This window comes from Bombus impatiens, unplaced genomic scaffold, assembly GCF_000188095.3.
Source record: "Bombus impatiens unplaced genomic scaffold, BIMP_2.2 scf_0033, whole genome shotgun sequence".
Lineage (NCBI taxonomy): Eukaryota > Metazoa > Arthropoda > Insecta > Hymenoptera > Apidae > Bombus > Bombus impatiens.
In genome coordinates, this window is record NT_176452.1 from 1,282,593 (window position 1) to 1,300,219 (window position 17,627).

The following is a 17,627-nucleotide window of genomic DNA, read 5'->3' on the forward strand; positions in this document are numbered from 1 at the left end:
GGCTACCACCACGGCCGGTGAGTGTCTGGCTGACCTCTTAGACTCGTAAACGATCGTTTGGCCCGCGACGAGTTCGAAATTTTGAAACAGAGGATATTTGTCTTTCCTTTCATTCTTATTTCTTATTCTTTGTAGTCGATATTTCGATACGTCGATGCTCGAACTGCCCATTTTGCGTCTGCAACGCAAGAATAATTTTCATCTCTTCGATGAGATTTCTCTTTTCTACTCTTTTCTCTGGCTATCTTTTATTGTTATCGTGATAGTGAATTTCGAACCCTCGCGAGTCACCGTCGTTGTATGTTGTGCACGTGCCCCTTTACCGCGTTTATACGTACGCATACTATATAATTTGGCCCGTGTGATACTATATAATGTGGGCCCGTCGACTACGGATTTTCTAAGAAATTAAAGAAAAGGAATAAAAAACAAAGCGAAATCTCGAAGAATCTTTATATGTATAGTGCGAATAATAATATATCCAGAGCTAGGCAATACTGAAAGTTCCTATCAGATGACTATTTCTAGCGTAAGGGAGAACGCGACTAAAAAGGAAAAAGAGCAAAGTGCGAACGTTGAAGAGTAAACGAAAATACAAAATGTATGTGTGAGTGAGTGTGCGAGTGAGTTGATTTTCGAAGAATGGGATTTTTAGAAACGGATATAAATTTTAAAGAAAGCGTATCGAGTATGCCGTTATGCGTGAGAATATCAAGCATTAAACATTTTTAATCTAATTAGTCTAATATCGATTTAATATCGCTACCAGTAAAATATGCAGAATAATCTTAACCAAGTGAGAGTATCATGAAAGTGGCTGAAAATGGTAACCAAGAAATCTTGATTATAAGTTGCTGTACAGTTATAGACTATATTGCAAATTATTACGAATTTTATTATTATATTTTATAATGGATCCTTAGTAACTGTCCATTTCGATTATTAGTCGAAGCGTTTGATTCATTATAGTATAGCCAGAAAGAACGGAGAATACATTGCCTTTAATTCCTACATAGTGTAGCGAAATATCGTCCCTTATCTCTTCGCCCCCTTTATCCTTACCTTTCGTCCCTCCCCTCTTCACTCTCCTTGTTCTTCGATATGCGTCATACTTATCGTCGTCGTCGTCGTCATTATGCATAGCCGCGAAGCCATTCCAACACCGTGTCATCTTACGTTCAGTGCCTTTTCCTTGTTGCGCCTGAAGCGTTTCATTGTAAATACACTTCGCAAAGCCCTCGCTGTTATCCGAGGCTCGGATAGGGCCCTTTTATCTCGAACGGTCCCGATTCTGGCCTCCAACAACCGTAACGACCGCCAGAGACTCTCTCTGCCTTTTTTTTTTTTGTGACGAGCGACACATACGTTATACATAAGTAGATACATACATACGCGCATTCTACAGTGGAGTACAGTGACGCAAAATGGATTTCATTTTTCGACGAATTACGAGAGCTTGATATTATAGAATTATCGCGTTTGAGGAAATTTGTTGTCCATTTTTAGAAATACGCGTACAAATGAAATTAAACGCTTTTTAAAAGATTCCTTTTTTAATTATTTGCTACTTAACGATACTGATTTTATGGAGCTAGAAAATTTCGTACATAAGTTAGGTTAAAAATTAGCCATTTTATAATTACAATCACGAAACAAATTTTTAATCGTGGCTATCTTAAACTTTGAAGAGATTTATATATTTAAGGCTCTGCGCTATTTGTATTTGATACTTGCTTCAAAAATTATTATGCGCTAGATCATGACGTATATGTGATATGTGTATATGTGACTAAGCGAGGGCCATGCACGAATTAGTATTTTAGTATTTTCGTATATTTACCTCGATTTCGAGATTTACGTCTTACCTACGAAGTTCTCAAAAATTCCCAATTCGACGGAACATAAATAACTTTGTTGTTTAGATCTCAGATAATCGTAGATAAACTCCATTTATATGAATTTTACTTATTGAAATTTTATTAAGTATATGTTTATCCGAACGTAAACTCCTATTGTTTGGTCAAAAAATCTTAATTAGTATTAGTAATAAAAGGGTCGAAATTATATCTTCCTTTTTTAAATTGATATATAATAAATGATGTTTTATCTCATATAACAAATATAAGATATATATATATCTATATGCATATATTTACATATAGATATATTTGCCATATATATATATATATATATTATATATATTATATATATTATATTATATATATTATATATTATATATTATATATTATATATTATATATTATATATATTAAATATAATATATATATATATATATTATAATACACGTTATAATATTTAGTAAATGTAACACATCCCTACTTAAGTTCCATTTTTTAAATTATAGTATTTGCGAAAATAGCAATTTGCATAAACACCCGTCGTCAAATAAGAATAGTCGAAGTGTTGTTTGAAATCTCGAAGATGAAATTAATTTTGCTACATTTTTTAGTCATTTTCGGCTCGATCATATTTTCTTATCGTTAAAGACTTATTGAGGTAGAGTTTGAGGAAAATATGAAAGATTAGTTAACAACGTACGTGACTTCTCGTTTTAATTTTAAGGTTACAATTTTGTTAAGAAATTAAAAGTATTTTAAAGAGACATAAAAATTTAAGGACCATAACAGGACTAAGTGTTGTCTTGACTCGCGACGATGGAAGTAAACGGAAAAGCAATTTTGCAAACGTAAAAATATATACATATATATATAATATGGCAAATTTCCGTTGATTTCCTATATTTTTTATAGTACCTAGGCACGAAACGTGAAATTCATTCTGAATCATCTTGTTCATACATTCACACGCATGCGTCAATCTCAGTCGAACCTGTTTCTGTGTCATCGCATAACATAACTTGGTTTTGTCCTTCTTCCTTCACTGCGAAGCGAGACAATCCTATTTTGCCATTTTTACGACGACATCGATCTTAATCAGGGCCACCACTATTACTAATTATTATTATTATTATTATTATTTTTATTATTATTATTATTATTATTATTATTATTATTATTATTATTGTTTTATGCGTTAGTTATTTATGAGTCCCACATCCCCCAAGAAACTGTCTCTCTTTCTCTTCATCGTTTTTTGTGATAGTCACACTCTCGTCTGCCCACACGAACGAATCGACTCGATCTCGTACCGACCTTGAACAGCCTGAAAACTCAACGTATACATTGCTGTTGTATTCTTTTCCCTTTCTTCCTTTTACGATCTCTATCCTAGTTTTTTATTTTGTAATTTCATATTCTTCCCCTCTTATCGAATCCTTAAGCCAACTTTTTCGGGTAACTGGAACGTGAAATTTTCAGTCGATCTTTGTAGATCTAGTTCACAAACATGAATTATTGCCAGTCATCGCTTGTAAGTATTCTTAATACCTTATCGAACAACCATGTCAACCATGGTAATATTAAACGTAGAGTACGAACTTTAATATTTAAATCGTATAAATATTTTATAACAGTTCGTAGATTGGATTATACAATTTTACAGTACATCGTTTCAGCCTGTGTTTTTATTTGACGTTCACCGATTCAAAACGAGAATTTTCGAACTACTACTTCGAACTACTAATACTTTTAACATATTGACTGCCACGACACCTGTATTCGAGTGTCAGCAAAGTTTCTGGTCGGGCCGCGTAACCAATATTCGGGTGTCGCTTATTTAACTACTTGCGAAGTATCGTCGTAGGTATTTGAAAAGATAGTCCGACACTACTCTGCTGTTACGCGATTACTGCAGCAACGGTGTGTCCATGAGGATTTCTCCACGTACAAAAAAAAAAAAAATTATTTGAAAAGATATTCCATAACAATAAAACTGTTGAATTGTTATGAAAGTAATACGAAAATGGTTTATTAAAAAAATTATTTAGAATGAAAAACTTTAAAGCATTTTATACATAGCTGAGGTTGATCGGGACAATTTGGATAATAAGTTGTTGTTTCTTTCAAATTCTTTTGTGCCATTGTTCGATACATTCGACGTTTTATTTGTCTAACATAGTTTGCATGCGAGTCTAATGCTTCTTCCGCAATCATTTTTCCGAACAGCGATATTATGCTGACTCCGACGAAGACAAGGAAGACAACCCTAATAATTTTGCGACTAACAATTGTCTAAATATTCTAATATTTATGTAGGAATGTTATATTATAAATTAACAGAAAAGACAGTATGATAAACACAATATCGTTACACTCTCACAAAATCGAATATAATATCGCGTTTCACGAATTCGCTTTTCACTAATTCTACGTCAAAGCAACTCGACTGTGGCGGATCGGTACCAATAGGACGCCGACAGGTCGAGGCATTAACGCGGCGCAACACCTCTCGGGCGATCCGCGGGTACCAACCGCCAATACCAGAGGGCTACGACGACAACGAGTCTGTCTATCTCGCTAGCGGTCGAATGTACGGGCGAATGATACAAATACTGCACCTAGCGAGACTCCCTTTATGTCTAAGGCAGGGACTATCGGGCATAGTCTTACTGACGAGTCCACCGGTAGTCCCGGAACGAAACGCAACTCTCTTTTCATCTGGCAGCGATACCTCCGCCACACGACCATGATTAATTCAATTCTGACAATTTATATTCTTCCTTGTTGCAATTTTGTAAACTATCAAAGCGTTTACAACAGAGTAAGGATAAGTGATGATGGTAGATTTTTGTAGGGTTTAGTGTAGTTTAATAAGCGATACTCGATAACAACAGGACCGATTACAATATCGTCGTACGTCGACTCATACTTTGTGACCTCCCAACTCACACTCTGCTTCTCAACTAACTCTTTGGTCGTTGTAGCATCTCTTTTCTAACGAAATTAGGCACTTGTAAAGATCGAGGACACATTAATAGACCCGATAGCGTCTCGGCTCTCGCGACATTGTCTATAGTTAACTCGATGTTTCTTAGGCCCTTTTCCCCGATACACACTACATTTGATTCCTTTTCTAATTGTAGTGGAATTACTGAAAATTTTCAACGCGAGAATTGATTGTAATTTTAACAAATAAATAAATTGAGACCACCGCTTGAGCGACTCGCATTACTAAAATATCGATGGGAGTACCTAGCAGAGAACGATTGGTACTGCTGCACGCGTGGTCTGACGGAGATTTCTTTGAAAACACACGTGGCAGTCAACGTCTTAAAGCATTTTAGAAAATAAGAATTTGTTCATTACAAATTCAAGGATTAAATTTTTTAGAAATATTTAAAAATCTATTTTATTTATGACGAATTGGGATGAAATATTTTGAAATTGAAGTACTGGATTGAAATCCAACCCAAACTGTTACGATATTCTATACGAGTCAACGATACGAGTAAAGTGTTAAATCTTGTTCAACGTAGATTTACGTAGAGGCTGAATCTGCTTCGATTAGAACATTTCTAAGCGAACAATTCTACCACGTTTCTACAGTACCACGAATAAGTTCATTTACAACAAAGTAATGTATGATCGGGCACGTAAGTTAACAAAAAGTTAGCACACGCGTTTAAGAGATCGAACTCGCAGCCGACGAGGGTGTGGCTCAATTTCTCGCTTTTTTCTTTGTCAGCACATACACATTATATGTGAATCCGTAAACGCATAAACATGTACGAAATATAGTAAGGACCACATTTTTGTGCATACGTGGCACATATATATGGACACGACAAGCACAGTTATACGTATCAACGTCATGCATGTCGGTCCTACTCTTTTCGTGTATATAGTTTATTATTATTATTATTATTATTATTATTATTATTATTATTATTATTATTATTATTATTATTATTATTATTATTAATTATTATTTTATATTATTAATATTATATTATTTTTCCGTTCTAGTCTAAAATAAAGCTACACTATCATAAGACTAATCTTTGGTTTACTTCTTATTTGATTATTTCACCCCATTCCTTTTTACCCAGGACCCTGACAAATCATCCCCTTTGCGTTTCTAGATTTGTTTTTAGGTAAGTCGTATCGCATTAAATAACGATATCTAAAGATTATCGTAGTTCCTTCGCTTAGTAGTTCCTGTAAAATTTATACAAAGTAGCAATAGACTAAATAAGGTCCTTACGTTTTGCAGAGCATAAACGTTGTATACAAAAAGAACTATGCTCGTATGTAGTACGCAGAAAATTATACTCGCAACACGATATCAATTAATTGCAGAGACGCCACTAAGAATAAATCATGAATCAAATAGTCTATTTTCGATTATAGACCGTTACAAAGATGCTCGTAACTGAATATGTTAATTACAAGATTCGAAGTGAACGAACATAACTCAAAATAATCCTACTTTAGCCTACTACGAGTAACAGAAGTTAATTGATTACGATAAGTATATAAATATGAAAGTCACAGCAGGAGAACACGATAAATTCATGTTTCTTGATTTTACGACTTCAATTATCGCCGTATGAGAAATTTTAAGGATTTGATAGATCGAATGAGTGGAAACAACGATAAAATTGGGAATTACGAACGTGGGTTTACATAAAATTACGAAGAAGATAGAAAAATATGCCAAAATCGAACAAAAGAACAATCGTAGTAACGCGGAATTAATCGACGGAGAAAGCTAAATTTTAAAACTGCTCCTCTGTAAAAAATATAAAATATGACATATCGTGTTCTTCTCTCGTAGCCTTCGTATTCAAATAAACGTTTAAATTCCTGGCGAGAGGAACGCGTGAAATATCGACTACCTAACCCGCGTGAATCGAGGAGGCGACACTCGAGACGGAAGAAAGCGTGTTTCCAGGTACCATGGCCGGTCGATCACGCGAGTTTTGCGTAAACCACGGCTGTTAAGGCGAATTACGACGTGGTTCGTCTGGTAGTCGTGCATCACCAGGTAATTAAGCCGGGTTCATTCCGTGACACGGACGATTCGACGACTCGGCTCTACGAGTACATACATGGCATTGTCGAGACCAGCCAAGCTGGTACTGGCATGGAAAACAAGCGAGTTTATCGTGGGCCGAGGTTGCTCGATCGACTCGCGTTCAAGCAATGAATTAGAACCGACAGGGAAGCGTTAACCGTACTCTGTAAGATTACACGTTCGCGCCTGGATTTCTAATGCGGAGACGTAGATGCTCGACAGTCAAACCGCGTCCTACAGAATATTTCCATTTGGTCATGGAATTTTGTTTCAGGGAAAGAATACTGAGATTTGGAGTTGTAGTGTCTGGTTATCGGGAGATTCACTCGATACGTTCGCTTCTACTTGAATTTTTATTATTCGTGTTATATGGTAACAAGTAATTTTTAATTGGATCGATATTATTAGGAAAATTTTACAAGGCACGGGTGTGTAACGTATCGATCAGTTTGGTAATAAAATAAATAAGGTCTTAAGCTACAATTACAATAACAGTTATCGTTATTAGTAGATTTTTGTGTAGAAGGTTCTGATTCGTATCGTATGAAGTATATTCATGTTTGGAGAGAACTACGTCAGTAATAGTAATTCTTAAATATCGAAATTACGCTATACGTTTTAAATATATATCATTTAAAATCTAGTAAAAGAAATACAGTTAAGTATGTCTGTCGCGTTTGAAAGTTGAGAAATATTTTTCCGAAAGATACACGTACGTAACATGTTCTTCAAAAGTATCAGAGACACGTAGAAAAAATTTTAAAACGAAGAACGAGCGTATTATGCGTGTTCTATACATCTTTACGCCCTCAAACTTCTCATAAATGGATAAAAATCCACAGTCTAGTATTTTCGCACGTAAATTTTCGATTTCTTTAAAGATATTGAATCCTATAAAAACGCATCGTGATTTTAAATTTTCACCAAGCAATTCGAATATCTACAGTCTACTCGTCGTCTTAACAAATTCCCAAGTAGCGAACCATTTACACGTAGAATATTTACGATCCACGTCGATCGATTTCAATCACAGTTAAGAAAACAACGTTACTGTACACACAACACGGGGAACTGGCAATGGAAACGATGTTGGCTCGACGCCTTTGTAATTGTTACGTGATTTACACTCGACTTTCCAAGGTTTTGTCGATCGGACCGGCCGAGGTAATTAGTCGCGCCACTTTTTCGTCGCGTCTTTCGAGGTAACAATAGAGGCGATCTATACGCAGGGAGGTGGATGATTGCGAGAGAGGGCCATTGTACACGTGGTCATGGACGGTGTTGACGGCCCCGTTCACTGCCACCGACGCGACGCCACGAAATTCCCTAAACGACGCGATTCAAGCTCTGAATGGAAGCGGACGCGTGGAAGGAAAGGAGGAAAGAGAGAAAAAAGAAGGAGAACAAAAGGTTGGGATATTCATTCGGAAAATTGATTCCTTGGTGACGAGCGATCGTCGGTGCGTTTGAACCCTGGCTTCGCCTTTTTCGCGGCCTTTGTACCGACTATACACGACAAAGACTTCGATATTCCTTGTGAAATCTAATGGCTTTGTTCGAGAACGCGCGCGTTAAATCGCTCCATGAAAGTATTGTGCCTGGTAACGATCCGGTGATTACTCTTGGTAGCTCTCACTTTATGTCCTCTGGAATTATCACTTGATATCCCTGCTTCTTTTTATTCCTCTTGTAGGATGATTGATACGCGTGGTACATTTCGTAGATTGATTATTTTAACATCTATTTCGCCAATTATTATGTAAGAAGTTTCTATTTCATCGTGAATCCTCAGGTATAAATTATCAATTATCAGATAGCAAAGCAATACATATTCATTTTCTTCCAACTACTCTACCGTATATGGATACGCGAGAGACAATTAAATCATTATCGTGAAGGTGAATAGTGAAAGTTACAGCTAAAAAAAGAATAGTTATACGCGCGTAGCTAGGTTAAATTTAAAACTTTGACCAACATTTTAATCGCGAGTAAGTTTGATCGATGGTTACATCTTGTTGAGATACTTATGTCTATTTCCTACTCATTATGAAATTGCGTACATTACGAAATCTGCATTACTATAAAACATATTGCAAAGAGTTCGAGTTATAATATTTCTGATTATTCGATCCATAATTACGTAGTTACCATCGACGTAAGCTCGCGTGTTATTACAATCACAAAGATAAAAATCTTCTCACTAAATCATTTCCTTCTTAAATCATCCTACTTATAGTAAAAAGCTTATATACCATATAGCCGCGAATTCATTACAAGCTTCGTAAGAAAGAAACATAACAAATTTACCTACACAAGTACTCATTATTACCTGTTATTAGTACTCATTAGTACTCACTAGTACCTATTATTTAAAAATCATCAGCCAATAGACAAATCCGCATATTCAAATCAACGCACCACCCCATCAGCCACTTCATAGATCTCCTGAATCTCAAACAACTTCATCAACATACAAATGCAACACAACCTATTTCAAATCTCCAACTGATTCCTTCAGAACCCACATATAAAATTTATTTACATCGGTGTATCGTCTGCTACCATAATAATAGCGTGGCTCGTGCTCGTGTAAAAGTTCAAGGCGACTCTCCCTCCCTCTCTCTCTCTCTCTCTCTCTGTCTGCCACGTGTCCCTTAGAAAACGTTCTTCAGCTTCCTCCTATATGTCTCATAGCTCGACAAAATTTTGATACATCGACAATCGACAGTGGGGAGGTAATTCGAGGGACGAGGAAGAAAAGAACGGAGTTGGTTCAGAAATTCATGACGCCTGAAACCTTTCGTTTTCGAGGGCCTGGTCCTTCCGGCTTGTGACGGGTCACGTGTCGCTCTTTCTGCGTCATTTCGAAAAGCTTATGCTAATACGGAAGAGGCCAGGGTCGCGCGAGTACGACACAAAATGCCGCTGCGTTTTGTACCGGCGGGGAACGATTATACGCGCGATTCGTGAAATTATGCAAAACGAGCGCCGTTTACTCGCGCGAGCGCGGGGTGCGAAAAAGGCCGTGTGCACGGTGTGGCCACGTGGCCTTGTCGACGAGGGAATGCAAATGATATCTCCACTAGAGGGTTGAACTGGCATCTTTCTTTCGTTCTTTGTCCATCGATGGCAATTCACATGGAAATTCTACGTATGCGATATACAGGGTATTTTTCAATTGATGCTACCAACTTGAGAAAGGACGAATTTATGGGGAAAATAGGTCGGAAATACAAAGTGATGTTCTTTACGGAAGCTTTATTCTTCGATAAATTATTGTTGAGAATGTAGAGAGTACGCGTGCACTTATATATATGGTTGTGTGTTCTATTTAGGTTACTTTTAATGGATATTACTGTGGTATCCCTATCGCTGCTTGAATTTATCGTATCGAATAGCGGGGGATGGAAATTGGAACAGAAAGAATTTTTTGTTCTGCCCTGTCGTATATTTTTTGTTGGTTCTATCCGTGAGTATCAATACTCATTCGATTCCTCGATACTCATTCGGTTGCTCTCTGTACGTGCTTCGTTTCTGACAAATTAGAATCGTCGAAATCTAGAAATTTGCGATCACAATTAGAGAAATACAACACCGATAACTAGGAATAAAATTCTGCCTAAAAATTTGATCGTCTATGACATATGTTAAAAGAAGGAATACGTAATCCAAGTCACCGTTTCTTCTTCTAATTCTTCTTCCTCCTCATCGCTGTCCTCCTTAAAACAATCTAATCGCATAGGAAACTCACCCTTCACAGATATCCTCAATTTTCTCTCAACTTCTCCAAACGTTAAACGAAACCAAACCCTTAACTTCTTCACGAATGATCAAGAAAGCCGTCGCTTCGTTTAATCCAAACCTGGCTCGCACCTAATCTCGCCGGGTCAATATTAAACTCACACCGAAAATAGTGTGACGAACAGGCGAACTGGTAGGCTCCTCCTTGGACCTTGAGGACGCCACCAGGTAGGAATTAGCATGCCGCTGTCGTTTTTTTTCGCTTGCACGAGAACACCTCGCGGTGTTCGTTTATTCGCCTCTAATCCCTTTGAATGCAGCGCGGTCCAAGAGTTCGATGTGCCCCGAGTCTTTTCTCCTCTCTCCACTCTGCTGTCCCCGAGTTTTCTGTCCTTCTCCGTTCTTCGAACGTGTCCCGAGCCATATGTTACCCGATCCATGCCGGAGCTATTAATTATATCGATCTATATAGACTGCGTAGTTAGCCGTAGCAGCGAAAAGCAGTACCAGGGCCCTGCGACGCTTTATGGTTCTTCTCCCATCCCCTTTTTCTTCCTTCACGGTCCCGTGATAGTTTCTCTTTCTCTCTCATCGTCGGTCGATCCAGCGACACCGGGGTGAGAAGCTAAAAAAAAAAAGAAGAAAAATGCTGAAGCGCGTTGCACAGAAATACATAAAACCCGACCAGAGGTATAAATCATTAGGGGCCACGGAGGAACTATTATGTGACTCATGGCTCGTGGGGATGAGAGAACCCAGGAAAGGAGAGCCGAAAAAAATCCTGCCATGGGGGGTGACAGTTCATCCCCCAGCGTAACCGTTGTGGATATCGTTTTTTCATCCTCTTTTCTCTCTTTCGTTCGAACACAAAATCGCTGTTGGCTGGGAACGTTCGTTAATTGGTTTGATCGAATTTGACGCAGTTTGAAGGAAATCGTAGATACATTAAAAAAAACTGTCGATCAGAGTATCGTTTTAGGCGCGTTCTAGCGATGTAAGGAGCAATAGAATGTTGGGGATTAGGTGAGATGATTTTCAAAATTTAATGTATCGAGGGATATAGTTTGTGGAAAGAAGTTGAACGTTCTGTACGATCTCCTTAAAATGGGTCCCAGAATTCTAATTTCATTTTAATAGTCATTCCACTGAGGAAAATAATTAGTATATTTCACATTTATTATATCTTTTCTCGAATCATCTCATTTATTATATTCGCGAAGGTATCCTCGCAATCAGAACTCTTTAATAACGCGATTGCAAAACAACCGCACGACGGTCTTCAGAAAAATGATGCATGTCGAATAATTAATAATACAGCAATTATTTTCCCATCAGAATGATTTTATACGTTGCCGGCGGCAATTAAAAGGGACGTGACATCGAATAGTTTCTCGTCTTACGAATGTTTTTCTCGTTTAATTGATCGCACGATTAGAAGATTCGAGAATCATCCTAATTTAAGACATCACAGCCGTCTCGTTAGAAATTTATGTTCCAAGAGTTGATACATAGCCTGGACCAAAAAATGCATAGCCTGGAGTAATGAAATTTGTACGATTCTATAACTCACGGTGTACACGATTTCACAGTCACTAATTATCCTTCATTCTCTGAAAACATTGACAGGTTAACGTCGAATCTTCATACTTCAAAAATCCTTCACGCACTGCTAACTATCGATCAATCACAGAAACTATGGTAAATTCTAAAAATCTAAAACTCGTTAAAACCACCTAATACGAACGGTTTGAAAAACATCTCAATCTTTGCAAGCGATGAACTATGACTCGAAGAAGGAAGTGCCTGAAAGACGCATACGCGAGGATGACGCGCGAAGAGGCGACGGAACAGTTCGGTTTCGCGCGTAGCAAAGCTCGATTCCAGCGCGTTCACTTTCGCCACGAGGAATTCCGGAGGGGACTTCTTTTGGCCCTTGGCAGACTCCGCGTCGGACAAGGTGCTGAGAGGAGCTGGCGCGGAACGAGTCACGAGACCGTTCGTGAATAACCTAGTAAAAGTAGCGAACTATAGAGACCGGACTCTTCCCTCTTCGCCGGTGTTTGTCGAAGGCGCTACTGGAATCCGGCAAAAAACTCACCGGTCGGCTACCGGTCACTCTAATGCTTGCCTATAATGTGCCACGTTATTTTCAACGCTGCCACCGCCACGCCGCGCGCCGTGCCGGCGTCGCTTCCTCGTGACCTCGACGCCATGAAAACGATTCCGGGACAAAGATTCAAACGCTGCTACAATAGAAGATCGTGTGAACGAACGAAAAACTCCGAAATAAGATCGTATTTTTCGTAATTTTCTTTGATTAAATCTTTTCTCTCTTCTGTTCTTGTGTCCTCTCTTCTCTTTCTTTGTTTTTTTTTTTGGTAGCGATGTAATTGTCCTCTTAGACGAATAGGAAGATCGTAAGAAATGGTGTTCCATTAGAAGATCGCGTGAACTAACGAAAAAGTTGGAAGTAAGAGGTTTCCATCGGTCGTTACATTTGGATAATTATTACGGTTTGATTAAATTCCTTCCTTATTCCATCTTTTTATGTAATTATTTTTTGGCCAGGAATAGAGAGATTGGAAGAATCGGAATTATTTTATTGCATAGACAAGCTACTGTTCCTTTTGAATTATTTAAGTAGAGATAATCGTAGTTGTGAAGTTATCAATTACTTTCTATATATTCATTGAATAACACAGTTCTCTTTGTAGAAATATTGAAGGTAAAATTGAGGTATATCATATAATATATAAATATAATAAATAAAATTTTGTGATCAAACGAATCGAAAAGAAATCTACAATTATAATGCCACACGCAATGTTCCTCGATAAAAATGTCGACAAGATATAGATAAAAGATCGAGAGGATAATTCATCCACGGGGCAACAGGATAGGTAAAAATCTGGCAGCAATTGTGCGTGGACGATGGCGACCGAATTGTTGCGGGCCGAGAACGATGGTACCATAAACTCTCCACGAAGGCAACACGGCGGGACGAGTTATGGCAATGATGCCGGGAGTTCCACGCATGACTCGGCACGACGCAAGTACCGATGGGCCTTGAGGCGATCGAAAAAGAGCAAATCGGCGACGTTCGGTGCCTTGACGCGTACCGAGCAGTCACCGACACAAAAGAATCGAGTGTTAATTATCGAAAAAGCCTCGTCGTTCAACGGGACTTTCACGGTGATACGAAGAAATTTTCGTGTACCCGATTGAACGAATCGTTTTCAATTGGATTCGAAACATCGGTATTAAGCTCCGTTGTGAAATATGGCACAGCGAAAATTACAAGGTAACGTTAATGTTATTATCTCGATCGAGAATGATTTTGACGATATTTGTGTTTCGAATTTTTTTCATCGCGGCAAAAAGTTTGGTATAAATATAATATATGTTTCGTGCTCCGTATTCGAGATAAACTAGAGTGCACATAAAGAATGAGTTAATGTAGAGATTCGCTTTCAAGGATATATTACGCGTGTTACGTAGTAGCTGTTAAAACTTTATTGGCAGTATAACGAGACACGACTATCCCGATTATGTAGGAATAGACAGTTTCGAATAAATTGAAAAATATATATAGAAGTTGCAAGACGTTTAATAGAAATATCAAATACATATTGATGTAGCGCGTATGAGATATCGTTTATAAAGTGAAATTTTAAGAGCAAGTACATTTTTTTTTAAATACTAGGTATACTTACGTACGCCTATACCAAAATAATTTCAACGCACCAACGCGATATTCGAAAAATTTGTTCACCGATATTTTCACAGATATCTTGCTGATCTCAGGTTTCGATGATACATTCGTCAAAAAGACGATCTTTCATATCAGATCAATTTTATATCATGACATAATAGGATAGATAATAAAATGACCAAATACGACAGAGACTAATTACGATAAAACAATATCATCGAGTGAGGGAGATTTCGATAGATCAACTACTTATCGCCTACTTGTTCTTATCTAACAACAATCTGAAGTAGCAGTTTCACAGGATACATATTAATAACGTGTCATTATTTTGTATTATTCGGTATATATTAACAAACAGAGTTGGAAGGAGCCGCATTATGATTAGGTTGAATAATAGAAAAGTCGTACGGGCAACACGCATGCGAACATATCTTACATCTGAATCTACCTGCCAACGCAATCAAAGATCGTTTGTGTCGAACTCTGTCATTTGTAGCTATACGCGTCGCAACATCGACCGCGCGTGGCATAAATCGTCCTTCAAACAGGTATTTAATAGAAGTTCAGAGTACGCACTTAAATCATGCTATTAACTACGCGGTGGAGGACTAATGATTTTAATTTATGGTAAAATATGTTTGAAATATGCAGATCAAAGGCTAGAGAAAAAGATTGATCCGTGAATCATTATTGATTGAAGATTAGATAAAGATAATTAATAAAATGAAAGATAAATATCATTACTTGGAGAATATTGGAATAGACAGCCTGGATGTGATTAATTGAAATATAAATCTAATTTCTTAGAAAATACTGAATTTATATGAAAGGCTGTTATATGAAAGTGTTTTATAGATATTAAATAAATAATTAATAAATAAATATCTGTGTATCCATATATTATTGCATAAATAAACAAGTAACAGTTAGGCTATGGAACATCTAAAGAATAACGCGTCAACGACTAACAAATCTATCAATATCGCTAACAACAAGTCTCTGCCATAAAAGTCTCCAGTTCAATTCGCAAATATAAATTACGAGATTCCGTAGCTCAACTTCCAAATCTAAATTAACATCGATTCAACCACTCGGCAGTCTCTACGTTTTACAAGCTCATATTTAGAAACGATAAACTTCACCCTCGCCAACAGCAACAACGTTGGACTTGCCCTAAAGAGGAACACGTAGCCGTGGGTGCATCTGGGTGCTGCAGATGCATTCTCGACCGCAGAGCGCAGACTTACCACCACCAGAGCATCGTCGTGGCACGGTGGTTGCTGATGTTGTTGCTTGAATTATACTATGATTATACTCTAGCCGCGCGGCGGCTATGATTAAACATTAAACAACGCCATTACTCCGAGTAAGAGGGAAACGTAGAGGAAGGCGAGCACGCGAAGGAAACAGAAGGAGGAAAGGAAGAAAGAAGAAGAGGAAGACGAGAAGAAATACGAGAAAAAGAGGAAGGATATCAGGTCTGGGTGGGTTCCTCGTGGTCTTCTTCGTCGTCTGGTGACCGCGGCCGCTCGTGTCCTCCTACGAGTCCAGGATTAGCCTATAATTCCTCTGGCCAAGCTGCTTGGCTTCTCCTCTGACTGTTGCTGACTGGCTAACCAGAAACAGGAATGCCAAGAAGCGTAATTAGCTATTCGGCCGCGAGAGAAGCCTATTTGCTTTACTGCATTCCGCGCCACCATTCAGGATGAAACGGCCTCGAGAGGGGGACGAGGGAATCACGATCTGGATAGGAAGGAGACGAAGGCAACTAAGTACGCCAGGTCCTCTTGATCCAGAAGAGAACATGGATCCTAACGAGCTGGATTGCGACGAAGCTTCACCTCATTCGCTCTTTTTCTCGTTCTCTATGTCATACGCACCGAGAGATTAACTTTCACCGTGAGGATCAATCGACAGGGGCGTTTATGCGGCCGGGAAAAAGTTCCAAGCAAAGGGGATGATAAATGGCGTGGCACCGCATCGTCGCTATCGGATCTCGAGGATGTCGATGATCGTCGGTACCATGGACGGTACGATTCTTAGTGTGTAGGATTTTTTTTACAGCGAGGTTCGACTATCTCGTTTGACGGAATTGTGTCGCTCGATGGTACCTTGCGATGCGTCGTATCGTGACTTGAATCGTCGTAGAAATGATCTTCTAGAACGTAGCTCTATTATCGAAGACAGTGATTCTTCGAAGAAATTGTGTATCTCGTATTTAAGATTTATTTCGGATGGATAGAAAATTGTTATCGATTCTTCATTCTTCGCTCTTCGTGTTACGGTCTTTAATTTGTTCGAATCTACAAAGCAGTTTCGTCAACGTGTGATCGATCAATGATATATTTACTACGAATTTAAAATTCACCTACGAAAAGTATTATCAAAAATGACATCACATCGTGTTACTTAAACGAGTCCTACGCCTCTTACTTTATATAAATCGAACTCTCGTAAATCTAGCAAAGTCAATACCAATCCGCCGTATAATTTAGTACCTGACAAACGATCACGACAAAAGCATCGATCATATCAGCGGTTAACGTACCCGCTATCGCAATTGAAAAGGAAAATTCAAGGAACAACGACACGATGGTTCGCGCCATTCGATAAACTACTGCAACATAATTTTCTTTCAACAGCTCCAACTTATCGACGACGATAACCATCGACGTTCAAAGATATAGACACTTTAGATACTAAAAATCTCACGCTACTCTTCATACCGCAACTAAACCAAATCACCTCTCTCGACAACTCCATCTCTCATTACGCGCAACACGCAAATGTAACTCGCCGGTTAACCGGAAATTCCTCGTGAGGAATCCACCAGACGCGCGATACGGAACGCAAGCTCATTTCGTTTCCTCTGAAAACGAACGAAACGATGTTGAAATGGTAAACGAAAGGTTGAGTCGGTGAAACGCATACTTGGACCAGTTTGGTTCATTTCCTCGATATTATGTCGCGATTCTTCGGGAGCGCGGGACGTGACCGCCGTCAAACTGTTCATCATCAGTCCGCGTTCCTAGTTCGGCGAGCGCAATCGCGCTTTAATGCGATCCCCTCGGCCGATCTTTCCTATCCGGCGGCGGCGGCGGTCAGAACGTTCGTGGAAACGCGATTTCCGAGTTACGGGGGGAGTCTGGCCTCTACGTGACGTTGGCACATAGTTGTTCGTCGTTGCCCCCGGCTGTGCACGCCGCAAACACGGTTAGTTACAGGCGGACTCGCGCCGC

At 38.7% G+C, this 17,627-nt stretch overlaps 1 protein-coding gene and 2 long non-coding RNA genes across 5 annotated transcripts in view; 2 read left to right on the forward strand and 1 right to left on the reverse strand.

The window, feature by feature from the left end:
- LOC100741370 (zinc finger homeobox protein 3) overlaps nucleotides 1-1,016 on the forward strand; it is a 246,712-nt gene extending 245,696 nt beyond the window's left edge. For both annotated transcript variants that reach the window (XM_033321904.1, XM_033321907.1), the window contains exon 13: nucleotides 1-1,016. In XM_033321904.1, coding sequence (XP_033177795.1) covers nucleotides 1-49 — 49 coding nt within the window. In that variant the 3' untranslated portion in view covers nucleotides 50-1,016.
- Nucleotides 1,017-2,713: 1,697 nt separating this feature from the next.
- LOC117151849 lies at nucleotides 2,714-5,916 on the forward strand. The gene is made up of 2 exons (XR_004461991.1): nucleotides 2,714-3,043; nucleotides 5,764-5,916. It is a non-coding gene; the product is annotated as an uncharacterized LOC117151849 (long non-coding RNA).
- A 2,734-nt stretch (nucleotides 5,917-8,650) lies between these two features.
- Nucleotides 8,651-17,627, reverse strand: part of LOC117151845 — a 105,752-nt gene continuing 96,775 nt past the window's right edge. For both annotated transcript variants that reach the window (XR_004461984.1, XR_004461985.1), the window contains exon 2: nucleotides 8,651-11,301. This is a non-coding gene — a long non-coding RNA (uncharacterized LOC117151845). The remainder of the gene's footprint in view (nucleotides 11,302-17,627) is intronic.